The following is a 27,026-nucleotide window of genomic DNA, read 5'->3' on the forward strand; positions in this document are numbered from 1 at the left end:
TGGTGTGTTCAAGGCCTTGGTTCTTGCAAAACACACAGTTCAAGACCTGTGGCCCTCAAAATTAAGACAGGAGGCTATTTTCTTAAAAAAGCAACACTTGTTTATTGTTGTACAGTATGTATTCCTCATAAAGTTTCTGTAACAGTAGTACTTAATAAAATACACCTGAGGCCCAACGGCCTTCAGTGGGTGGGTAGGCATTTTGTTTTGAAACCCGCCGACCTTCGCCCCCCTCCCCTTTAACAGCTGGAAAGCAGGCACATTCCTCATGCAAATAGCTGTGACATGCACTTATATCCCCCTACGTCCCACCCCATAAGGGACCCATAGAATTAAGAGGTCCGTTGACCCTCCATAGGTCGTCTGCTGATTTCTTAATTTCATTTGAAACGGTCCCAATCCTCCCCGGGGGCCTCCCACAGCTCCTGAGTCCGTTACAGAAAATAGAATCCAGAAATCTGATGCTCTATATTACAAATGTGGAGTGACGTGCCCATCCTGCTCAAGGTGGAACCTCACCGGCAGGACAATGCTCGGTCAGCAGCCCTCAGACCTCCAGGCTGACGCTGCTCCGATACTGAAGTAGTTTGTGGCGTTAAGTCTGTCTTGTGCTAGCACTTGGCTCGGTGTTTGAGGAAGGGATTGCAGATGATTGCGTGGGTCTTGGCTTTGTGATCAGGTCAAGGTTTATAATTGACGTGTGTGTGAGTGTGTGTCTGTGTGTGTGTGTGCTACATACGAGTGGGGCAGGAAGGCTACACTCCGTCCAAAACAAATCCAGAGACACCCCCGCTCCACCGCCGATCTGTGCTGGGGACCGTGAATACACCGTTTAAATACACAAGCATCTCCTCAATACTTTCTCAGATGTCAAGAAAAAAAACCCCCCATGAATCAATAAATTAGTCCTATTCTAAGTAAAGGTGCAACTCTTTCCTTAAGGTGACTTTGATGGCTTCTATGCAAATGGTGGTCAAATGCTTGCCAGGTGATGACAATGTGAGGGCAGTGAGTCAATGTCGTTATATGGAGAAGGCACGCATGGTTGAATGGCTAAAGCTTGGGGGGTGAAGTTAGTTGTTTTTGCTGTACAATCTGGTAAGCTGGTAGTAAACAGTCATAGATGATGGTATATAGTCATATAATTGTACCGTCTATGACTTCAGTTAATGAGGCCTCCCCTCCCATTTCCTTATATCTAGTTTCTCTTTGGCATGCTGACTCCAACTAACTACGACGTTTACGGTACGCTGTGAATCTAACATACTCGATTAAAACTAATCATCACCTGTGTTTACAGTGACGTGTTATTTGAAGGGTCTTTTCAGACGAGGGCCGAATGGAGTTTTCTTCTGTCGGGTTTAAAAAAATAATAATTGTTGTGTCTGTATATTTCTATCGGTCGTGCAAACAAGTGGGGGCAGGGTTGTGTGTGTGTGTGTGTGTGTGTGTGTCTTCCAAAAGAACGATGGGTTGTGTCGAAACAAAAGCCCCCCATAATGCCTAGAAGAAGCAGATATTTGTGACCCCGGAGTACGCCCCCCGCACTACACACCCATACTTTTGAAGCCGACGTACGTTTCTAAGCGATGCAGTGACTTGATGCGACCAAAGCGGATGGGGGAGTTTACATTCCCTGTCCTGATGGAGAAGCCGCCGATAAACATGGCTTGGCTGAACGTGCTTTCTGCTGAGAAACCGTGGAATCCGGAAGAAGAGCAGCAGGAGGCCGCTGTGATGTCCCAAAACGTCACGTGTGGTAAACAGGCGAGATGAATGTCCTCCAAATCCACGACCCGGTGAGTGACCCTGTGGCTCCAGGGCGAGATTGAAGGGCTGTCGAACAATTTGTTCCGTTGCCGTCTTGTTACCGCTCGGTGTAGCCGAGGAGGATGGAGTGCGTCTTGGCCCGTCTGTCCACCTGTCTGTCTTTCCAGCTGCTCCCTGCATAAACTGGAACTTCTCCTTTAGTTTCACCGTCCCTTCCTTTGGCCTAGCGCTTCAGCTCCCTTCCCTCTGTTTGACACAAAGCGCGTCCTTCCTCATCGATATAACTGACGCGCTCCGCCGCCTCCCCTCCCCGCTCACGCATCTCCAGCTCCTGGGGTCCGGCATCGCCGCCGTGAGGCTGCGCGTTGCACCAGAACGGAAGCTGGCCGCCCCCTGCTCTCCTCCTGTCCCTCACGGAGTCCAGGGCATAAGGGAGCGAGAGGGTGGAGGGGTGGAGAGAAGAACCGGGGGGGTTGAGAGGGGTGCAGGGAGAGGAGGAGGAGGCGGCGGCGGCTGGGCCCAGAGCCTTCGACCTGCGGTCCCCCGGCGAGGAGGTGAGGGACGGCGGCGCGGAGCAGTGGGAGGGCGGCGGTGGGGGTGGAGTGTCCTGCGAGGGAGGCGGGGGCAGCAGGCCCCTGCTGGAGTGGCTGGCGGGCCGGGAGGAGTGGGGGCCCTGGCAGGGGGAGAGGGAGGAGGAGGAGGAGAGCGACATGGAGAAGGAGAGGGAGAGGGACGGGGTGTGGGAGGCCAGCGGGGGCTGGTCCTGGAGGGAAGGGAAAAAGATGCCGTTGCTGGAGCCGCCGTGGAGGCTGTGGAGGCTGCAGAGGCTGGAGGATGTGTCCAGGTCTTCCCCCACGGGTGAAGCGGGGCCGGAGTTGGCGGCGGGGTGCAGGGCGCCCCCCGCCGGGAAGCCGGACAGTGACCGCGGCGGCGCTGGAGGCGAGGAGGCGAGCCTGAGCAGTGTAGGGGGAGTGGGGAGAAGGCACCCGGGCAGGTCCACGCCACCTGTGTCCCCGCTGTCCAACAGGGAGCGGGTCTCAGTTCTCTGCGGGGAGGGGGGCAAGGCGGGGGGCAGCGCTGACTGGCTGGTGCTGCTCGGCAGCCGGCCGGCGCTGCTCGGGGGAGGGGTCAGGTTGGGCGTCATGGCCGTGGTCGGCTGCGGCGCCGCTTGGAGCAGAGGCTTGAGCAAGCGTGTCATCTCTTGCAGCTCCACACTGAGCTGAGAGACTTGCTTGGAGAGGCAGTTCATCTGCACAGCGGGAGACACAGGGATGAGGATACAGCACGTGACGCTTAAAGATGCATATTCATACTTAGTTACATCATGAATCAAGTAAGGGAGGATAGATAGATTCAAGATTCAAGATTCAAGAGGTTTATTCGTCACATACATAAACCTCTTGATATATACTACTACTGTGAGAGGCATGTTATAAGTACAATGCATTTTGTTGATATGCACTGTCATAAATATTATAATCAAACACCCTATGTCCAGGCATTGATCGATCCGTCTGTCTGCTGTCTGTCTGTCTGCCTGCCTGCCTGCCTGTCTGTCTGTCTGTCTGTCTGTCTGTCTGTCTGTCTATGTATGTATCTGTGTATGTATCTGTGTATCTGCAGATACAACAGTTGTTTATCAGGTCAGCTCTCACTTCCTCAGTCAGCTTGGACACACTCTGCTTGATCTCCGACTGCTCCCGGGCCCCTGAGTACACACACACACACACACACACACACACACACACACACACACACACACACACACACACACACACACATTTATGCAAATTTTAATCAATCTGATGAACCGGCTCTGTAAAGGAGAGCCAGACTGTGTGTTTGTGTTACCTGGGAATGGGGAGGGCGGGGCCGCGTGTGACAAGCTGGGGCTGAACTCAAACTTCGGTGAGGAGTTGGCGATGCTCTCGGTTTCAATGCCGTCCACAAATCTATTCAGGGCGGAAGGTGGTGGTGGGACGGGTGGTACGGGACGACAGAGACGGATAAACAGAAGAAAGTTAATGAGAGAGAATGGGCCTGGACCGGCTTGCTGAGAGGCGGTGCGGTGCAATTTTTGCTGAGATTAGAAATATTAGGAAGAAAAATGGCACCGCCACATTCCACTGGCAGATGAGCCGACAATTGTAAATGACGTGACCCAACTATCTGCAGATATTAATATATGAAAGTCCGCATTGCCTGTGCATGCTGTCACTGCACACAGCAGTGTGAAAACAGGGGACGGCTTCCTACTGGTTGCCATGGAAACCAGACACCCCGGTCTAAGTGTTAATAGATGTATCTGCAGTTTCTCAGCTATGTGTGGTGATTCTTGTGTGAGTGTGTGCATGTGTGTGTGTGTGTGTGTGTGTGCGTGTGCGTGTGCGTGTGTGCGTGCACGTGATGAGTACCTAGGACTGAGTTCGGGTAGGACGCTGCTGAAACTGACCACCGGTATCTGCAGGGTGGCGGGGCGCGCGTGCTCGGCGGGGGCCCGGAAAGGCCTTGGGGGCAGCAGGGGGGATCTCAGCGGGGAGTTGAGGCCCCTGCTGAGACGCAGAGGGGAGCGGGGGGCGCAGGACACCGAGCTCTGCTCTTCGTCCCCCTCCTCGTCCTCCCTGATGGACGGCAGCTTCTTCACCAAGCCACCGTTGCTCTCCCAGTCCACCTGAGATATAGATAGATAGATAGATAGATAGATAGATGGCACATAAAACAAGGGAAAGACCAATTCATTTGATTTGTACGTCACACACAGTGCTTGTGCACATACATTTGTGTCTCTGATAGGCTCAAGAACACACAAACTGTGAAATAAGACAGACCATGTAAGACAGACCAAGTCAGTTTTTTGTGGGCAGCCTAGGTCAGAAAACATGTGATTCATCAAGCCGTTCAGGGCTCATTAGAATAACACAGCCCCCCATCTGAGTACCTCCACCCACAGCTTGAGAACTACCTTTGCGAGGATGCGCCAGCAAGCATGGGACTTGCTGTTGATGGCTGCACGGACCAGCACAAATCTCTACATCGGCCCCCAGCCTCAGAGGACAGGAGAGCCGAGTGGATAAAGTTTATTTTTGATGGCAACGTCCCAAACTGTGACAAAACCTGCAGACGAGGTAAATGCAAGTATTTAAAAAAAACAACAATTGTGCTGTGTGCTTCCTTTTCCGTTGAGCACTAGCACTAATAGCTGAGGTCAAATATTAGATGTAATTTTCTCTAAAGTCACGGCAGTTACTTTTTGCGGGATCCACAATAACGTTTACGGTATTAGTTTGTTAGTTGAATGTCTGTAAGATGAACTCCCTCTTAACACTCTTAAATAACAGGAAAGTAAAATGAGGGAATTGGTGCTGATGTCCCCAGAGAGTCTCTTGCTGCTGATTTGATAGAGGTTGATAAGAGGTTTACTGACGGGAATCACAGAGGCCATTTCACCTCCGCCTCCGCAGAACGGCTAGAATGCACAATCTGAGTGGTATTTTCATCAAAAAAAGACATGGGGACCTCAGAGACCTAAATTAACTTGTTGAAAAGGACCTATGTAATAACATGTTGTTTCCAGCAGGGGGAAGACAAAACCAGTGGTTCATCCCGCACCGCTCCTCCCCGGAAGGAGAAGTACATTTGACTTTCCACTCCAGTTTTCCTACGCTCAATTCCACCCCACTTGTTAGCTTTCGTCCCTGAGGTGTCATAAAAATTGAAAAAAATAAAATAAAAATCAAAACTCTTGAGAAAACACCATGACAAGAGACCAACGAAACGCAAAAACAAAGCCTCCCACGACGCTTTGCAGTAGAATGGTACTGCGCTCTGTCTCGCCTCTTTACGTTCCCGCTCCTGCCGCTAGCTCGGGTATCCCTCGTGGAACTGATGGCGCCGCCTCCTCGTGACTTTGTGGAGATGAGAGGATGAGGGATGGAGAGTTCCTTCTGACAATGTGAAGATTCGGGTACATGAGTGGGAAGTGAAAGACACATGAAAAACACACTCACACACACACACACACACACACACACACACACACACACACACACACACACACACACACACCAGGAAAAGGTGTGATGTGTTTAAAGAAATATCGTTACTTTCGGTATTGTGAACCAAAGTAAAGTGTGTGTATATGGTATATGTGTGTGTGATTATGGTATATGTGTGTGCATATGGTATATGTGTGTGTGATTATGGTATATGTGTGTGTATATGGTATATGTGTGTGTCTATGGTATATGTGTATGTGATTATGGTATATGTGTGTGTATATGGTATATGTGTGTGTGATTATGGTTTATGTGTGTGTATATGGTATATGTGTGTGTATATGGTATATGTGTGTGTGATTATGGTTTATGTGTGTGTATATGGTATATGTGTGTGTATATGGTATATGTGTGTGTGATTATGGTTTATGTGTGTGCATATGGTATATGTGTGTGTATATGGTATATGTGTGTGTGATTATGGTATATGTGTGTGTATATGGTATATTTGTGTGTCTATGGTATATGTGTATGTGATTATGGTATATGTGTGTGTATATGGTATATGTGTGTGTGATTATGGTTTATGTGTGTGTATATGGTATATGTGTGTGTGATTATGGTATATGTGTGTGTATATGGTATATGTGTGTGTGATTATGGTTTATGTGTGTGTATATGGTATATGTGTGTGTGATTATGGTATATGTGTGTGTGATTATGGTATATTTGTGTGTATATGGTATATGTGTGTGTGATTATGGCATATGTGTGTGTATATGGTATATGTGTGTGTATATGTGTGTGTGATTATGGCATATGTGTGTGTATATGGTATATGTGTGTGTATATGTGTGTGTGATTATGGCATATGTGTGTGTATATGGTACGTGTGGATATGGTATATGTGTGTGTATATGGTATATGTGTGTGTGATTATGGTATATGTGTGTGTATATGGTATATGTGTGTGTATATGGTATATGTGTGTATATGGTATATGTGTGTGTGTATATTGTATATATGTGTCTGTGCTGATGTGTGTGTGAAAATAACTGCTGGTATTTCAAAGCCAGATGCTGACTGATTGATTAAACAGGCGAGGAAAAATGGAAAATTATGTATTTGCGTGTGTGTGTGTGTGTGTGCGCGCGCGCGCGCGTGTGTGTGTGCCATTCCCGCCCATCCACGAAATAAAGAACTAAATAAATGCATTTGAATTCATGAAGCTGTCGTTAGAATTAGTCACGGTATCTGGCCACTTCTCCGGTCCTGGCTTCGGAACCCACGTCACGTAGTCCCGCAGAACCGCCATCACGGAGTCTAATGAGAGTATTTCATTTCTCCTCGCGTGCCCCGCTTCCTGCCTCACCACCCCCGCCCTGTTCTACCTGCCCTCTCTCTTCATCCATCCCTTTACTCCTTCTGTCTCTTTTCTTTCCCCTTTCTCTGAAAAGTCCCCCTTCCGTCTCCCCCTCTCGCTCTCTGTCCTGCCCCGTTCCATTCCATCGGGCTCCGTCCCCCCCCCCCCCCCCTCTCGTCTGCATCTCTGCCTGCTCAGCGTCCCCCCACCTCGCCCCCTCCTCCCACCCTCCACCCACGCCCCCCCCCCCTCTCCGCCAAACCCCCGTTTCACCCGTGCCAGCGGAGCTATTTTTAGCCCCGTTGTTCTAATCTTAGCCTCCCAGCGCCGGAGGGGGGAAAAGACCGAGGAGCGCTTCCCCGCGATGCGTGGGCGGGCGAGAGGCGCCGCACGTGCCGACGCGCGGCGTCTGCGTGGGAGCGTGCGCGCGCACGGACACGTAGATGCGTGTGCGTCTTTGTGCGAGTATCCCGGGAAAGAATCCCGTCGCGTGTTCTCCACGTTCGAGGGGTGAAAGGCGGCGACCATGTGCGTTTCCCTCTTGCTTGTCCGCCCTCTGTGCGTGCATGCGCGGGTTGATATGAGAGACCAAGAAGAGGAGGGAATATGATATCTCGGCCGTATGGAATATTATATTTGGGGCATGCATATAGGTGTGGAGATCATGGTGTATGAGCGTGCCTTGCGGCGTGATTGTCCCGGCTCCACGGTCACGGCCACGGACGACGCCTGTTTATCTTCATCTCTGTGGTCTCGGTCCTCCTTTCCCTCGACTCGTTTTATCGAAGCTTTGTTTTTTTTTTTCCATGATTATCACAAGTGAAGTCAGGATGTTCCCTTTCCCGAGTCTATATTGCTTTCTTTCATCCTGCTCGCTGCACCTTTTTCATTAACTCACCTGCCACCTGCCGAGGTATCCCATAAACAGTCGTCCTGCCTCCTCCACCAGCCTGTGATCTTTATTTGTCCGTGCGTTTTAACAAGCTCATCGAGCGACGCCTACCGCCGTCGCTCCATTGATGTTTGCCTTTTCCTCCGCCTCCGCCGGTGTCACGGCCCGTCATTCTCCCTATCCATTACCGGGGACGTCTTCATGTTTTCCCCGTTTGATTTGTTCCCCCTCATAAGAAAAGTCTGGAAAATTGTGTCGACTTGCTAATATAGTCTCTGCAACTTATTATTTTGTGTTCGACGTCTCTCCCCTGATTGAATGCGTCTTCTTGCGATTCTGCTGTGAGGCGTTTTTTTTAAGTTATTACATTTTTCATTGGCTCGTCTTGGCTCGCCGTTCAGACCCTTCCACTGTGCCAATGCACGTGCACGGACAAAAAACATCACTTCGACACGGGCAATTTTAAAACATTGGTACCAGAAGGGTTTGGCCCACATTACCCGGGCCAGACATCTGTTACAAACGGCAAAGGCCTTGGCTGCAGCTCCTTTACCGTGTTTCTTTTACCAAATGGATGCATGCTCATGTGCACGCCCACACCACATTGCATACATGGTACACACATGCTCACATACTGTATGTATACACACACACACACACACACACACACACACACACACACACACACACACACACTTCTGCACGCTCAGTCACCAGCCTCCATCTGCAGTGAGCAAGCAGCCCTGCCGGAGCAAACTGACACGGCACCAGAAAAACAAGGGATAGGGAGAGAAAGAGAGGGAGAGGAGGAGGAGGAGGAGAGCAAGACAGTAGATAAGATAGCTGTGCCCCCTCCTCCCCCTTGGTCCTCCCTGGCTGTGCTATTTATATCAGGCAGGATCTAAACTTAGCAGTGGCTGCAGGCGACAGAGCCAGTCAGGGAGAGCTCTGCTTCTTTCTGAGCTATTCTTAGCAGCAGGATCGCTCCAAACAGCAGCACCAAACTATTCCTGGCTCTGCTGCTGCTGCTGCTGCTGCTGCACCCTTTGTACCCTGTTAGTGTGTGCGTGTGTGTGTATGTGTGTGTGTGTGTGTGTGTGTGTGTGTGTGTATGTGTGTATGTGTGTGTGTGTGCGTGTGTGTGCATGTGTGTGTGAATCTGTTAGTAGGCAGCAGATGTGAAAAAGCACTCCAAGGTTAACCTTGCCTCAGTAAGTACCAGTGTGTGTGTGTGTGTGTGTGTGTGTGTGTGTGTGTGTGTGTGTGTGTGTGTGTGTGTGCGTGCGCGCGCGCGTGCGTGCGTGTGTGCACGTGTGTGTGAATCTGCTCGTAGGCAGCAGATGTGAAAAAGACCTCCAAGGTTAACCTTGCCTCAGTAAGTACCAGTGTGTGTGTGTGTGTGTGTGTGTGTGTGTGTGTGTGTGTGTGTGTGCGTGAGTGGTAGCAGAGTTGTAGGCAGGGAACTGGGGGGCGTGGTGATTTTGGCCTCTCAAGGTGAGCGCCTCCTCGGGCTGGCGCAGCAGTGAAACTGAGCCTGAACCTAGTCACATTCTATTCGGGATCCAAAGCGTCGGAAGGTGTCCCAGGAGGCGCCCGATAAGAATCGCTTGGAATTGGAAACCATTTCAAGAGTCAAGTATATATGGTCACATATGTGTGTATGCAGGGCATAGATGTATGCATTAAATAAAAAGAGCAACGCTCTCAGATAAGCTTACACACTCTGCAGAAATCAGGGACTCCCGTTTGTAGGTAAATGGCCCTTCTTCCGGGGGCCACATGATGCGCTAAGGCTTCACCCTAATGGGGAAGGCGCCATCGGAACATAGATAAAAGTCTGAGTCAAGTATGACATCTCCCTCTAGAGTGAGATGGAACACAGGTGAGGTGAGAGCCTGGCGGTAACACTTTAAAGCGTTCAGTCGGTCATACTCCTTGGACGGTTTTCTCTCCTATTCAGAGTGTTTGTGGAATACCCGGCATTTCCCACCAGACACCCACACTATCAATTCCTGGTGCTGCAATCTTACTTTTTAATTAATACCATGGAGGGAATGGGGATGAAGGGCATCGATCAGCCTCCTTTAATGAGAATTGGTCTAATGACTATCAGATCACTCCCCTCCGAAGCATTGCTAGTTAATGATTTCATTAGAGACCAAAATCTCCATATGATGGGGTCTATGTGAGACTTGGTTAAAGCCAAATGATTTCCCACCACTAAAGGAAGCTTCTGCTGCCTCACAGCAAGAAGGTCCTGGGTTCGATTCCCGCCTGGGACGCTGTTGGCACCGTGCTCCGGCGGGTTATCGCCCAAACAGAAGCCTTTCTGTGTGGACTTTGCATGTTCTCCCCGTGCTCACATGGGGTTTCCTCAACCTAACTTCAGCAAGGACCCCCACCAAAAACATGCACACATCACCATAGTCTGACCAGCAATGGACACCTGGTATCAGGTCCCCGGGCGCGTCGACGAATGCTGCCCACTGCTCCTGGCTGGTTCCCCGGAGGAAGGACAAGCCAAAAAAGCATGTGCGTGTGTATATATATGCATGTGTTGTAGTGTGGTGTGCCGTGTCACCAAAAAAGATTCTTCTTCTCCTTTTTCAAGAAAGGTGGTATTACCTTTGCCTATATTGCCTATATTACCTTGTACCAACCTGGGGCATTGATACCTCTGCCATAGCTGTTCTCCCCTATATCTCTAATCCTGTATCTCCCACTAATCTTAATTCACTGCCAGCGTCAACTTTAGCGCCGTCACTACTACCGAGCTTTCTGACCAATTGACCACAGCCGTTGCTTCCTTTCCATATAACGACGGTCCCATTGATAACCTCGCAAACACATTTAAGGCTTTAGGCACAGTGGCACCACGAAGAATGAAATGGCGCGTTAGGAAAGCAACACCTTGGTTCGCCGATGGGGCCCGAGCACTTAAACCATCCTGTAGGAAACCTGAGCGTCAGTGGCGTGGGACTAAGCTTGAGGTGTTCCCTTAGGCATGGGGCCACAGTCTGCAGAACTACAAACCTTCTCTTTTCGTTTCCAGGTTAATTTCTCTTCATAAAAACAATCCTAAAACTTTATTTGATACGGCAGCGCTGCTCACCCAACAACAGCGTCAGTACACGATGGTGAGAGGCCCTGGTAGGCCCCGGTGCAAATATTTTTTTGGACCCCCCCTGGCCTCAACCCCAATCAAATCCTTCCTATAGTGAGACAGGAACAGGCACTAAAGCAGATGGTATAAATCAAGTGTTTCTCAAATGGGGGTATGCGTACCCCTAGGAGTAATTTGGAGTACTGCTGGGGTGGGGGTATGTGAGATTTAGAAGAAATGTTAATTTAAAAAATATCCCTCATGCATAATTCCTAAAATAGTTATACTAAAAGTTCATTTATATTCAATATTCCTCTTTTCAGTGCAATCGTTTACGGCCGTAGAGGGCTGCTGTGAAAAAGCGCAGACACGCTCTGTTGGGAAGTTTTGAGAATAAATAGGCCTTTCTGGTAAAAATAACCTTACATTTTGTGGTGAAACTGTCGTCAACATCCCTGGTCCAAAGCAGTGAGGGGCCAGTGGGGCCACAGGGTGGCTTTCTGTGTCGCTCCGCTGGTTTCATTTAGAGTGATTTAAATGTATATTTAATACAACACAGACAATTAATACCATTATATAATTATAGAACCCAGAATCGTGATTGTGGCACCGCCCCCTGCGCTCGCCTGCGCGAGCACGTCCATGTCGATGACGCACATTTTAGTATTTTTAGAGCTTATTTACGTAATCCCCGGTTGCGTTGCAATGACATTTCACTGCACATATGTATGAACGTATGTATGAATGAATCTTGAATCTTGAATCGCTCATCTCCACCTCCGCCAAATAGCGCCCGCGGTCTCCTAGTACCCGTGCCCCGTTCGTAAAACGAACAAAGACGGTGTGTTTTTATTTTACATGTATTTTACTATAACCCAAAGTAACTGCAAAAAAAGTGAGGAGTTATATTTGACCCCACCCTCTATTTTCAACTGCATATTAAGGACATTACCAGAACGGGTATTTTTTCAGATACGGCCCATTCTATCCTTGAGCGATGCGGAGACCACAGTCCATGCATTTGTAACATCCGACTTAGATTATGGTAATGTGTTGCTCTCTGGCCTTCACATGTCTCGTACTAAAAGCCTCCAGTAAGTACAAAACACTGCGGCAAGAATCTTGATGAGGACTGTAAAGTTTGACCATATTACCCCTATACTGGCAACCCTCGCACTGGCTCCTCAGAGTACCTCAGATGCGATTCAAGGTTTTGCTGCTTAAATACCACACGGCCTCGCACCTTCCTGTCTTGCTGACTGAGTGGTACCTTATGTACCATCTCGAGCCATACGCTCACAACATGCTGGTCTTTAAGCGATTCCGAGAGGTAAAAGGCTCCACCCTCTGGCACCGCTACATGACGGGGTTCTTCTAAATATCTGCTAGCTACTGGGGGACTAAGCTCCCTCTCCATCTCTACCAGGTGGTAAGAGGGGAGAGGGGGAGTGGAGAGAAGCCCAGACAGGCGGGGGAGTGACGTGCCGCAGTCCTGGCCTCCGCTGTCCTCCATCTGTACTCCACTTCCTGTATGCTCCGGAGGAAGAAAACGGATGTCTCACGTGTGCAATTAAGGCATATTAACATCTAGTCCTACATAACAGATCTGATGTCTGGATATTAGGCCACTGTGTTCTACCTCGCCCTCTCCTTGTCCCCTCTCCTGCTCTGAGAGGAAGGGTCAGTCTGCCGCGGGCGTAAGGAAGCTGTTTCCAGATGCGGAGGATACTGCTCAGACCGACCTGGATGGGACCCGATGAGGGCCGCTTCCCTGCGGCGCTCTGCACCGGCAAATATTCTCACAATGTCTAGCTTTAACATTGCATAGTATAGAAATACAATCACCTATGATTTGTCATATTATATTATTAACGCTCCCCACTCGGCATCCACTGCAGCCTGGTCATGCTGGAAGGGGGGTTCCTCCTTCCGTGGCCCCTTCTCAAGGTTTCTGCATTTTTTTCCCAAGGGGTTTTCTGGGAGTTTTTCCTTCAGACTAGGGAATGCCGTTGATTTCAATGTGAAATGTGGTGTTTGTGAAGGCCTTCGAGACTGTATTGTGATTAAGGGCTGCGTAAACAAAGCTACTCACGTCGGCGCCGTGGCCCTCGCGGAGGTTGTAGGTGAGGTCATGCTGTATCTCGCTGATGAACTTCTGGGCGTATTCGGGGTAGAGCCGCAGCACCTCGCGCAGGCCCTTGAGGCTGATGTACTGCAGGTCGCAGTAGGTCAGCGCCTTGACGTTGGCGTTGGTCTTGATCACCTGCTCCTTGGTCAGGGAGTCGGAGCCGATCAGGTCCCCCTTCCCTGGTGGTGGTGGGGTGGTAATGCAGGGCGTTAGACATAAAAAAAAAAAAGTAAACAAACACACAGCAAACAAAGCCATGAAAACCTGTGCAAGAAACACGGGATTGCAACAGGCAGACTTTGGCATATAAGTTCAGAACCACACACACACACACACACACACTTACACACACACATACACACACTCAGGTGTCTTTGAAGCGGTAACCTGCAGCGTGTGCATTTTTTTTCCTCCGCGCTATCTCTACTAAAGAGAAAGGGCATCGGCATCAAAGAGGCCAGCGAGGTCCAAATTAACACACAGAATATCAGCGGCGCCGAGCCGTCAGACGGAGGGAGATGAAGGGGAGCCGGCTCTGAGTCATTTCATCAGAAGCCGGGCCAGGTGGAAGGCTGGACGTGGCCCCGCATGCGAATTCAGCTTCAATCTTAAGTAAAAAACATAAAAAGCCGTCTCTCCATTTGAAATGGAGCGTCATCTCCCCGGCTGGTATGACGATATAACTCTTACGTGAGTTATATCGTCATACGAGCGAGGGGAGATGACGCCGCCAGTCCAGCACGTGAGCATCGTTATCGATTTCGAATGGAGAGACGGCTTTTTATCCTCGATGTTCCCTCACCGACCAAACACACGCGTCATGGAAACCACAGACGAACCGTCCGTCCGTCTGTCACGGGTCTTTCTTTGAGAGGGTTCGTTTTCAGAGGGCTCGCTGGAAGGAGGTTTGACTCTATATATAATGCAGAGGGAACTATCTGTCAACATATCAGCGAGCAGCCGGCGCTGTGAGGTACGAGCTCCAGGAGGCTTTCACTCACCCTGTCACACACACAGCAACAACGACAACAACGTGAAGACCGACGCAGACACACAACGAGGAGATATTTGATTGACTGAGAGATGGCAGATGATTGGCTGACTGTACCTTACCATTTAATCTAAAACGTTGATATAAAGAACTTTTAATATATATATATATATTTTTTTTTACTTCATAAAAATTATATATATATATATATGTATATATACAGTATATGTATATATATATATTTATATAATTTTTATGAAGTGAATTTATATATATATATATATATATATATATATATATATATAATTTTTATGAAGTGGGCTTGTTTCATATTAGATGTGTTAAAACAACAATAAATTGTATTTTGTCACCTTGTATTTGTATACTTATTATCATTTGGTATTTTTTTTTCAACCTTTTGCTATTTTCTACATAAAGGTAGGATAGTTTGAAAGGACCGGTTTTATGAATCATCAAAATAAATAATAAAAAATGACTATCAAAGAAAGAAAGAAACAGTACAAAGGCTGCGGCTGGAGCTGATCAAAACAGAGGGGGTCGGAGAGGTGGCGGGGGGGGGGGGGGGGGGGGGGGGGGGGTCGGGGCAGAAAGAAAGAGGGCTGCCTGACGAACAGAGCTGGGAGAGAGAGGGGGAGGGAGGAGAGCAATATCAGTATGTCTCCTAGTCCCCCCACCCCCCATCCCTTTTCCCTGGTTTCTCGTCCTCAAATATTATTTACTTCACATGGCAGCATCTTCACTCCCACCCCCCCCCTCTCTTTCCCTCCCCCCACCTCTCTCTCTCTCCCCCTCCCCCCCTCTCTCCCTCCCTCTTGGTCCAGGATAACCCTAACCCTCATTATTAACCTGTGATTTTCCTGTGGTAGCTGTGATCTTTTCTCTCTCTCTCTCTCTCTCTCTCCCTCTCTCGTTGTTTTTAATGGACACGAGTCTTCTAAACAAGTCGGGCTTACCCCGGTTTTATCAGGAGCTTTTTAAAGCATGGGGGTTATTTAAGAACAGGAAAAGGGAGGCCGCAGATTCCCTCCACTGGCTCCTGGAGGAGCCGGTGATCGGAGGAGCCAGGCTGGATGTGCAGGACGGGGCCACTCCAGGACTGAGGAGCATCCTGAGGGAGGCGGGGGTCCTGACCCTGAGGCAGGTGGTGGCGGCGGCGGGGAGCGACCTGCAGGACGGCGAGGCCATGGCGGAGCGGCTGGGGGTGAGGTCCACCAGGATCGTACACCTGGTGCTCAAGAGGTGGAGGGAGACGCTCACGGAGGAGGAGCTGGCCCTGCTGAAGGAGTACGGCGAAGGCGCGGAGGAGCCAAACTCGGAGGATCCCTTCCCGGAGATGACCCTGACCCCCAACCTGGAGGGGTCCTCCGGGAAGCTGCTGCACAGGGCACGTTATGCAGAACTGGACCTGCACACAGCCAGCGGGAAGGCTTTTTACAAAGAGTGTGTGGTTGTTTTAAATAGGAAGGGACTGGAGGGGCGGCAGGACACTGTCTGGAGGGGACGGCTCCAGATGGGGGGACAGGAGGAGCCGTGTTGGAGGAGTTTTTACAAAGCTCCCTCCAAGAAAAGGACGGGGGACCTCCAATGGAGGGTCCTACATGGAGCCATAGCTGTCAACAGCTTTGTTTCTGTTTTTAATCCCACGGTCGCAAATGAATGTCCATTCTGCAAACTGCCAGAGTCCGTGTTTCACTGTTTTGCAGAGTGCGACAGACTTTTAGAGCTTTTTAGTCTTTTAAAGGAAAGTTTTAAGCTCTTTAAGGAAGAGTGGTCCAGAAACTGTTTTATTTTTGGGGCTAGATACTACAGGGCCAACGCAGAGAAATGGCGACTGCTTAATTTTCTAGTAGGGGAAGCGAAGATGGCCATCTACCTCACGAGGAGGAACAAACTGAGGGGAAAGGAGAGTGTTTTAGGAAGAGTGTTTGTAGCGTTGGTCAGGGCCAGAGTCTTGATTGATTTTAACTTTCACAGACTGATGAAGAGTCTGGACGTCTTCATCAAGCTGTGGTGTTTTAACGACGGCATCTGTTCCCTGGTGGAGGACGACCTGTGCTTCCAGTCTGTTTTTAACGTGTAGGACTCTGTTAGTGAACCAAGTGTGTTCGTTGTATTGTCTGTAACTGTGAACTAGAGAAAATGTTAAAATAAAGATGCTTTAAAAATCAAAAAAAAATCTCTCCCTCTCTCTCTCTCTCTCTCTCTCTCTCTCTCTCTCTCTCTCTCTCTCTCTCTCTCTCTGTCCCTCTCTCTCTCTCTCTCTCTCTCTCCCTCTCTCTCTCTCTCTCTCTCTCTCTCTCTCTCCAAGGAGGTAAACTGTACAAAGGAGGAAGTCTGGGCTACAAAGGGAGCTGTCCCTATAGTGAACAGCTGTCTCAAACCTAGTGAAGAAACCAACAGATCCCTGTGTACCCAGTTATCTCTGAAGAGGGATGTCTGTACTCTTGCTGACTATTTAACAGCTGACTGATTTGTCTCTGGTTTTTGGTGTGTTTTTTGGTTCCTTCGTGATCAAGTTGCTGCTGCTGTGACATGACTTACTAAAAATAAAGGAACCATAAAAGTAAAAAAAAAAAAAAGTCTCTCCCTCTCTCTCTCTCTCTCTCTCTCTCTCTCTCTCTCTCGCTCTCTCTTCAGATCCTCTTCTGTGCCCCCTCCATCCCTCCGTCCCACCCATTGTCCTCCGTGAATGAGCTCCCATTGTATTTTCGGGGGGGAGCAGGGACACCTTTCACCGTAAATCACAGAAACACATCTTTTGGACAAGCTGAGAGCCGAGCTCCCTGCGTAATTACAACGCGAGTCATGTCGTAAATTACAACAAATACATTATTAATCATTGAATGAATTCACCTTAATTGATAAAATGCCAGACTGCTGGTATTTGATTACCTTCTGTCTTTGTTGAAAGACTCGCGGCTTCATAAAAAACGGAATCGCAAAATGAATCGTTTAACTGAACGAGCGCATGCAAATGAATGTTCCGTTTGATTGAGAACAAGATGTCGCTGCTGCTTGGTACCTGTGTGAGAGGCTGCAGGAGTGAGACTTTCAGCGCTTCAGGATCGGTGCATAATGATGCAGAGCCCGCCGAGCAAGTTCTGCGGAGAACACGACGCCACCGCACGCTTCCACGCCCTTAATGGGCCGGCCTTTTGAAGCAGCCACGCCCTCCCGCCCTACTGCCTGCTTGTTTCCTGCCTGCTTAATGTGCATCCACCTGTTGGGCTCTACTCTTCTATCCAATGGAGGGTTTCAAGCTCATCACAGCTCACTAAGGATAGTTGTGATGAGTAGTAGAGTGAGTGTGTGTGTGTGTGTGTGTGTGTGTGTGTGTGTGTGTGTGTGTGTGTGTGTGTGTGTGTGTGTGTGTGTGTGTGCACGTGTGTGTGTGTGTGTGTGTGTGGTGCACTCTGATTGAATTCAATCCACCAATCGCCGGCACTCCAGCCAGTTCTGGGAACCTGAAACTCACCGCCGAACCCCCCTGGAGGTGTAGTGGGTCTGATTCAGCGAAACAACCATCCAGTAATATCTGGGGAGGGCGCAAGGGTGACTTTTTGGGCCGAGCAGCGGCCGCCGCAGAGCTCGAAACCCGGCCCAATAACACCGCGGCTGCCATTTGTTTTTGGACAGACTGCTGTAATGACTTGAGAAGGTCAAGGTGGACCGTGCCGCATGAGGAGTGTACTGCCTCTGCTACGCCTTAGCTCCACACACCCTTCAACATTAATAGTGGAGGTGCTTTAATAATGCAATATCTATCAATTATTAATAATTCCACCACATCAGTACTTTCACTTTTCCCATTGATGTGTGTGTGTGTGTGTGTGTGCGTGTGTGTGTGCACGTGTGTGTGTGTGTGTTTGTGCGTGTGTGCGTGTGTGTGTGTGTGTGTGTTTGTCTGTGTGTGCGCACACATGTGGTGCAGATCTAATATCTGGGCTTTGGGCCTGGCATTTGAAGATAAATCCGGGACGGACAGACACATAGCCTCACACACAGCTGTATATACAGGTACAGGCCATCAATCGAATACCTCTTGACCTTTAGGGAAAGGGAGGCGCACATCTATTATTGCCATACAGATAAATGCACACGCCCAATTAATTAATCTCCCACTCTCTCTCTCTCTCTCTCTCTCTCTCTCTTTCTCGGTGTGTCTCACTTGCACGGGCACACTAACACAAACACACACACACACACACACACGGACACACACCTCCGAGAGGCTCGATGCTGTTTGCTGGCTGAGTGTTGGCGAGTCGTTCAAGCAGATTGGGCTGCGAGACAGGCGGCTAAAAGCCCATAAATTGTTGACAGGGGTGCGGCCCTGGCCGTGTCGCTCAGTGTCTGTGTGTGTTTGTGTGAAATCGATATTGTCCGGACGATCGCTGAGTGTCACATGTGGTTATCAGGCGAAATGCCAAATAAGTCCTTTGGTATTGCTGTATGTGTTATCTCCACGGCTTATCTATCTATCTATCTATATCATCTAGTTGTCTCAAAAAATCAATAGGAACCCCGGTAGCCAGAACACAAAAAAAAAACCACTTTGCAATTTTCCACAGATTTAAAAAACTTTGGCCGGTCTGGCCGCCCCAGGGGACCTAAAACCTGTAAGTTTTCTTCTGACCGTGACACCAAGAGACAGGACTCATCAGTCAAACACCGTCGCTGACAGGGATCAGGGAGGGGAAAGCCGCATCTTTTCTGGCCGTAGCCTAATCTTTATTTGTGTCTGAAATATCTACCGTTCCCTGATTGATCTCCGTCGGCGTTGACGCGACGCATGTCAATCTGTTTGGATGTATCATTGTTTATTAAGGCGCTGAGGCTCGTGTCTTTAGAGGCAAGGTCAGGTATTTTAATACGCAAATCTTATGGGCGGCGTGTATCCGTGGTCGGGTGGGTGAATATTCTGACTCAAAGCGACGCCACGATGAACTTTTAAAGTGGTAATCCCTCACATCGTCTGCGATGGGTGGGATTAATCTACAAGTCCCGGAGTTCCACTTGTTTGCTTTGCTTGTTCTTGTTTTCTTGGTCACTTGAGGCGGTGGGGATAGTTTTTAATCCGAGGGTGCTGTTCTTTTTGGTGAATCCGTATCGACAGCTCAACTTTGTGCGCAGGCCAAATTTATTTTTGCCGGGAAAGGCGCACCCCGCCACCAACGATGGAAACTGCATTCGGAGGGGCAAGATATATAAGATATATACCGTGAATATATTATTGAATGGCTGTTTCTCTCTTAAGTGTCAGCTAAATCAAGTATCAAATATGGTAATTAAAAAAAAATAAGATTCTTATACGGATTTGCACTTTAAGTACTCATTCCTCTGTCTAATCGCGAATTCATCCTTTCAGCTGTTTGTCTTTTTATCTGCGTCTCCATCTGTCCATCCATCTCTCCATCTATCTGTCCATCCATCCATCCATCCATCCATCCATCCGTCCATCCATCCATCCATCCATCCATCCATCCATCCATCCATCTGTCCGTTTGTCCATCCATCCATCCATCCATCTGTCCATCCATCCATCCATCCATCCATCCAAAGCATGTTGGTGCTTTTCTAAATTAAATGTGGAAGGATTTCACAGGTGGGGTCAACCTTTTCAGCTCTGCAAATTTAGGCTTGTACTCAGTGTCCACAGATGGAGGAGGGAAAACTCCTACGACGACAGGTGATGAGCGACGGGGCAGAAAAGGTGGAACAGCGTCAGACTACAAATGGCGGCTTTGTGATTGATTTAAACGTCACAGAAATGAATAAAGCCCCTCATTGTGTTCATAAATACAGTATATACATACATATATACGCGGTTCAATCAGCGGTGAAGCGCTGAGATGTCGCGACCCGCCCGCTGTCTGACTCTGCGGTCTCCGTTCTCCACCCGCCCACTGTGTCTGGGAATCAACCTCCATGTTTAGGCTCCACTGGAACACATCTCCACTCCATCACACCCCCAGAGCTCGCTTTTGTTAAGGACAAATGATTGCACCATTACCTTTCGTGCCGGCGTACGTGCACACGCCTACATGCACGCGTGTGCATGCGCACAGCCTCTTCACCGCCGAGAGAGGGAGAGGGAGAGAGAGAGAGAGAGAGAGAGAGAGAGAGAGAGATGCGATGTTGTATCCTGTTCCTCATTCCGGACTCAAGTATTCAGCACATGCCATGAATCAAACTAACTCCTGTTTTGCATCATACATACAGTACATTATACATACACACTTATTACTATTCTCCCCCAAATGTGTGGACAAATGGTCTGGGAATATTGCGGGGCGGTGTGTGTGTGTGTGTGTGTGTGTGTGTGCGCGCGCGCGGGGGGCAGGGGCAGCGGGAGGGTCATGGAATGAAATATACCGCGGGTCGTTCAGGCTTTGCACGAGAGACTTCGCCAAACCGGAGACTAATCTGCTTCTCACCCAGGAAGCTACAGTAGGATCCAGCAGGAGGAATTCACTCTGCATTATTCCAGCAGCGGTGCCGGTATGAGGCTGCCAGACCATAAAGCCCCATACAGCCTCCTTCCTCACCAGGAGGGGGAGAATAATTCTGTGCGGCTCAAAGGCTCAACAACTGTGGCAATGTGTGACTCTCCCTCCGTGACTCTCTCTCTCTCTCTCTCTCTCTCTCTCTCTCTCTCTCTCTCAATCAGCTGTGGCTCTGTCAAGGAAAGTCAAACGGAATCAATACTTCTTCACATGAGCTCTCTCCTCGCCAAGAAACGCACATCTCCCTGCCTTCAGTCTTTCTTTCCTTCCTTCCTTTCTTCCTTCCTTCCTCCCTTCTTTCCTCTGCCCCTACCTTCCTTCCTTATTTCCTTCATGCTTCCGTTCCTCACTCCCTTCCTTCTGTCTTTCCTCCCACCGTCCTCCCTCCGTCCAGCCCTTCTTGCTTTCCTTCCTTCTTTCCTCCAGCCCTTCCTTCCTTCCTTCCTTCCCCCCTCCCTCCCTTCCTTTCTTCCATTGTCCCCCTCGTCCTTCCTTCCTTCCCTCTTCCATCCTTCCTTCCTTCCTTCCTCGCTCCCTTCCTTTCTTCCCTCCCTCCTTCCTTCTTTCCCCCACCCCTACCTTCCTTCCTTATTTCCTTCCTTCCTTCCTTCTTTCCTCCGTCTCTCCCTCCCTCCCCCTCCCGCATCTCCTCCCTTTCATCCTTCTCTCATTCTTCGCTCCCGTCCTTCTTCTCAGATGTACTTAGCCTAATTTCCACTTGAATCCTGACCAAGCCGATCCACAGGTTGGTTGGAAACTCAGCACTGTGAAATTAGCTTTACTGCAGTCGTCGCATTAAAAAAACCCCCCAAAAAACCAAAACCCTGAAAGATTCTCTCTCTGTCCTCCCTCTCAATTTCTCTTCCCTATTTTTCTCTTTTGCGTTGTCCTGCTCCCGCCATTTATCCCCCTATCATGTATTATGTGACACACATTCTGTGGACTCGTATACGACTCTCCATTGTGTGCATATTCCTGCCTTCATCGCGGGCCCAAATGATCCCCAATTTAGACCTGTTACTGCCGCTGGTTTAAAAGAAATAAACCTCTCTTGCTGCTTCCTCTCCTAATCTCTTCCTAATGTATTTCACTGTATAATGACCCCATAATATAACAATCTAATTTTCACGGAATCACATTTTCTTCCATGAAAGTTATTTTAAGGCCCATTTCAGTATCATATTTCCCCCCTCATCTGTGCCTCCATTATTTGAATAAAAGACGGTAATGGATTTGACACTGTTTTACTCCACCTCCTATTTAATGCGCTACCCAGGTCGCTTCTCCTCCGCCATATTCAATTAGATCGGTACGCTATTGAAGATACACATGACGAGTTGGGTTTTTTTTTGTCCTGAAATGTTTACCTAGAATTAATGAATGATAACATTCTATTGATCTCGGGAGAAATACCGGATCTCTGTGATTGTTGCTGTAATTGCTGTTCGTAATGGCAAAGGCCTCGCAAAGTTCAAACAAAATCATCAAAGTATCATTAGGAGGTGAGGCCTGTATTTTTATCACAGTATTTTTTTTTTTATTCAGGTTTTTATGGCCATCCTTCTCACACATTGTGCTGTGCACTTTTCCTTCTTGCCTATTGTTTGCCTATTTGCACCGTTGGGAGGACCCAAGTCCACTTTTCGTTGTTATCCATTTACTCCGGTGCAGTAAAATGAATACAATTTAAATGAATTGGGAAGTGATGCAGTTTACTTATTACAAATGTATTAGACTTTTTTTTTTGGAGGGAGCTCCTATGGTAGCGGATAATGTATTTTTTTTTATAACTGCAGGTACTTTTGTAAAAAATTGATAAAGAGTGAAAATCAAAATTGAATATAACAATGGAAAAGGTGCTGCATTTGACTGATGAACAGAACTGAGAGATTGTTTCTCACAGTAAAACATGCTGAATTCATGGTGGACATTTGTAGGGGAATTTAGTATTGCACCAAATCAAAAAAAGCAACAACCATTATTTCAATGGATATGAAGCTGGTAGGTGAATATACAGTTTATAACCTGCATGTAAGCTCCACCACGCTGCCTGGAACCTACCCAAGATGGCCAGCACAGTGTTGTCCTTCAGAACCTCCATGGAGCCGGAGCAGACAAAGTAGATGGCCTGAAGGGCGTCTCCCTGGCGGATGAGGAACTCCCCCGGCGCGCAGAAGGACGTCTTGATGATGAGCGAGAGCGAGCGCAGGCACCCCCTGCTGGCCGACTCAAACAGCGGCAGCTGGAGTAGCTCCTTGTTGAGGTGCATGGCGATATCGGCCCGCAGCTCGTCCGGAAAGTCCTTCAGCAGCTGAGAGGGAAAAGGAAATGACTTCTTGGGAACTGGGAAATGATACAGGTTTGGATCATAGATGAGTCCAACGTCTCCCTACCTCGCTCACGTCTATCCCGTTGTTGACCGACCAGGTGGTCTGGAAGCACTCCAGCATGCGCTGCTCCAGGGCCTTGGGGAGCCGGTGGACCCTGATGAAGTCTTTCAGATCCTTGGTGCGGGTGTGGTACAGCGAGCGGCGTGAGTACATCCTCTGGATGATGGCCGTCACGTTACCGAACACCACGGCGTGCATCAGTGCTGCCGGACGAGAAAATGTACGGTGCTTATTATTTAACGTACCACTAAATAGGTTTATAGTTTTGTTTGAGCAGCAAGGACATCTGAGGCTAAGGGACTAATCCACTGTTCCATCCAACAAGGCGGTCATTTATCTCCCGTCGACACTTAAAAAAGGACATTTAACCACTAATCCAACTCAGGGCCTTAAGCAGCAATGAAGACACTATTAAGTGAGATTGATTGACCGTGGAGAAATGCGCTCGCTCCCTTTTCCCTTTCCTCTATCTTTCTGCCCTCCTCCGTCATCTTTGTGCCTTGATTTTTTTTTTGTGGTTTGTGCTCTGTTGAGCTCTTTCGTTTCCACATTCGCTTTCATCGGGGTAGCAAGTGTGTTTGGAGTGTGTGTAAGTATGTTTTATGCTTTTTTGCTGGAATGTATGTCTCTGAATCGAATGAGTGTGTGTGTGCTTGTATATGTTGTATATTCCACCTCCCACGCTACCTTGTGTGTGTGTGTGTGTGTGTGTGTGGCGTCATACAGCCCACTTAATGTGCACTAAGGTGTGAGACACCCAACGCTCCATCGCACCCTCTGACCATAAACCCCTGCATCGCTCTGACCGAAGCCCTTTAAAAGCTTCCCCTCCTCTCATCCCCTCCATCTCTTTAGGTCTCTCTCTCCCTCTCTTCTTTCACCCCCCCCCCCAAGACACCGCACTTCAACGCATTCGGGGAAGCTCTAAAGTGGAGCTAAATAGTTACTAGAATTTTGAATGAGAACAGACAGTCTCTCTTCGTCATTTCCTGCGACAACAACAAAAAAGACAGCCAAGCAGGCTGCCCAGACCGTTAAGCCAAGTTGTGAACAGAACATTTAGAGTTCACAGCCTTATTTTCATCTTCCTGTCTTAAGAACCACCACCAATTTCCTCCCTAAATTGCATTTGCATAATACATGAGAAGCGCACCACCCACTCCCAGATTCGTGATACGCAAGTAAAAGACATTATTCTACAATATTGAAGTTATTACCTATCTAATTTTATTTCACAAAACCCTTTGAAGCAATAAAACCTGACAGTGTATGCTGTAAGTCTCGTTGTAAAATGGAGGCCTTCAACAGAAATAAACAGAGGGTAAACGCTTGATTGTTCAGTGGGAGTTGCAAACCTGCACGCGTGTGTCCCGATATGTTTACGGTTTGGGCGCGGGCACGCTCACGCCCCTCTCTGCCACTGACTGTAAGGACGGAATTCGCGGCGACATCCCGCCGGTACCAGCTAATGAGTTGAAGGGAGTTGATAGTTTGTAGTAATTAAGTATTTAAAGACTGAAAGGAAGGTAGAGGGGTGCACGCCCGAGGAGGAAACACTAACACACATACAACCGAGCGAAATGAAGAAAGAGGAGACACAGATTGAGAGAGATAATTAGGGAGAGTAAAAAGTAAAACGAGAGGGCATCTCACCCCCTATGAGCATGGTGCAGATGGAGAAGATCTTCTCCGAGTCAGTGTTGGCCGAGACGTTGCCAAAGCCCACGCTGGTCAGGCTGCTCAGGGCGAAGTAGAGTGACGTCACGTAGCTGCTGCGCATCGACGGGCCCCCGACCAGCACCCCGGGGCCCCCGCTCGCTCCGATCCCGGTGCCCGCCCAGGCCGGGCCCCCCGCCGCGCTCCCGTTCCACTGGCTGGCGTTCCAGGAGTCCCACCCGGACACCTCTGACCGGGACGCATTCCACTGGTTGCTGTTGGCCGGGAGGCTGGAGACGGCCATGGAGGGCAGCGAGTCAGGGGCCAGCGTCGTCGTCGGAGACAGGAAGTACGGAGTGCCCAGACGCTTGGCAAGCTCATGGAGCCAACCTGAGGGAGGCAGAAAGTGAGAAAAAAAGAGAGAGAGAGGCAGGGAAAGAGGGTAATTTCTCAGCAAAATGATGACTGTCTTGTGAATTCCACGGCTGTCAGGCCAGAGAGGAAGAGGCAAGTGAAGGGGGCAAAGAATGTAAGAAAAGAAGAAGGAATACACAGACACATTGAGAAGGAAGGCTTAATGAATGGAGAGTAATAGAGAGAGAGATAGAGAGGGAGAGGGAGGGGGGGAAGCGGGAGAAGAAACAGCAAAGAGAGACGGCAAGAGAAACATTCATAAATTATACACTTTGGGTATGTCCATTCAGATATCTACAGCATCTGCAGGGAAGTGTGTGTGTGCATTTGTATGCGTGTGTACAGTATGTGTTAGCATTTATGTGTGTGTGTGTGTGTGTGTGTGTGTGTGTGTGTGTGTGTGTGTGTGTGTGTGTGGGTGGGTGTGTGTTGTGTGTTTGTGTTTGTGTGTCAGTGCAGAAGGTCCAGAGCAGCCTGACGGTGCAGTCAACCTGGCTGCTAATAGAGCTCTGTTTTGGGTAGGAAAAGTATGAGCATAGAATCATTACACACCTCAGTAACTTCCTTTTAAGCGTGTTGTCAGCTGCAAACACTGACTATTATTGCAAAAATGACTATTATTATGATTAGGGGTCCAGCCCCCTGAAGAGGGTGGAGACCCCTAATGTTTATGTTAATGAAAAATTGACATCAGTAGTCTGTGGATGTTTTGGAACGGACGTACCCACGGACATGAATAAAATTTGGATTCAGGGCAGTTCCGACATGCCGTCCTCCAAGTTTGATCTAAATCGGTCCATTTTTGTCAGAGAAGTTAGTAAAAAATGCAATGTTTCTCATTTCCGCAACAGTCACGTAATAGCACTGCAGACCTCCGACTGGTCACTGACAAGTGTCAGTATGTTTCACAAAAACTTAAGCGTGATCATCGTACTGTGAAGAGATTTGTGGCTGATTCAGAGTACAGACGGGTTCGTGCAGATGAAGGCATAATGAGGAGGGTTTCTGCCAGACAAATTCATGGGATTAAGAGAGCAGCTGCTAAAATGCTGTTACAAAGCAGCAAACAGGTATTTGAAGCTGCTGGTGCCTCTGGAGTCCCACGAACCTCAAGGTGTAGGATCCTCAGAGGCTTGCAGTTGTGCATAAACCTACTATTGGGCCCCCCCTAAGCAATGCTCACAAGCAGAAACGACGATGAGGAGAGAACTGGTAGGCCCCTTTAGGGTCCCTGAAGGTGTGAAAATGACCTCGGCAAAGTATATAGAGCTTCTGACTGACCACTTTCTTCCATGGTACAAAAAGAAGAACCGTGCCTTACGTAGCAAAATCATCTTCATGCATGACAATGCACCATCTCATGCTGCAAAGAATACCTCTGTGTCATTGGCTGCTATGGGCATAAAAGGAGAGAAACTCATGGTGTGGCCCCCATCCTCCCCTGACCTCAACCCTATTGAAAACCTTTGGAGCATCCTCAAGCAAAAGATTTACGAGGGAGGCAGTTTGCATCCTGCAAAGAAATTCAAGCAGAAACTCTCCAAAAACTCACAAATTCCACAAAAATGGAGGCAAGAATTGCGAAGGTGATATCAAAGAAGGAGTCCTATGTTAACATGTAACTTGGCCTGTTAAGATGTTTTTGATTGAAATAGCTTTTGATTTCAGTAAACATGACCTCCTAATGCTGCAAATTCAACAAATGACCATTTTCAGTTCTTTACAACCTTTAAAATGTTTTGAAAATAATTTGGAACAGTGCATTTTGAGTTTTTTATTTTTGAAAAAAATACTGTT

General features: G+C 48.6%; 1 protein-coding gene across 1 annotated transcript in view; it reads right to left on the reverse strand.

Annotated features, from left to right (window-relative positions):
- Positions 1-371: 371 nt before the first annotated feature.
- kcnh3 (potassium voltage-gated channel, subfamily H (eag-related), member 3) overlaps positions 372-27,026 on the reverse strand; it is a 115,272-nt gene continuing 88,617 nt past the window's right edge. Inside the window, exons 8-15 of the mRNA XM_080019366.1 lie at positions 24,813-25,205; positions 23,163-23,362; positions 22,831-23,080; positions 13,216-13,430; positions 4,185-4,441; positions 3,622-3,722; positions 3,426-3,478; positions 372-3,019 (exon numbers count right to left, since the gene is read on the reverse strand). Coding sequence (XP_079875492.1) covers positions 1,994-3,019; positions 3,426-3,478; positions 3,622-3,722; positions 4,185-4,441; positions 13,216-13,430; positions 22,831-23,080; positions 23,163-23,362; positions 24,813-25,205 — 2,495 coding nt within the window. The 3' untranslated portion in view covers positions 372-1,993. The remainder of the gene's footprint in view (positions 3,020-3,425; positions 3,479-3,621; positions 3,723-4,184; positions 4,442-13,215; positions 13,431-22,830; positions 23,081-23,162; positions 23,363-24,812; positions 25,206-27,026) is intronic.

Source organism: Zeus faber (assembly GCF_960531495.2).
Source record: "Zeus faber genome assembly, chromosome: 18".
In the NCBI taxonomy this organism is placed as follows: domain Eukaryota; kingdom Metazoa; phylum Chordata; class Actinopteri; order Zeiformes; family Zeidae; genus Zeus; species Zeus faber.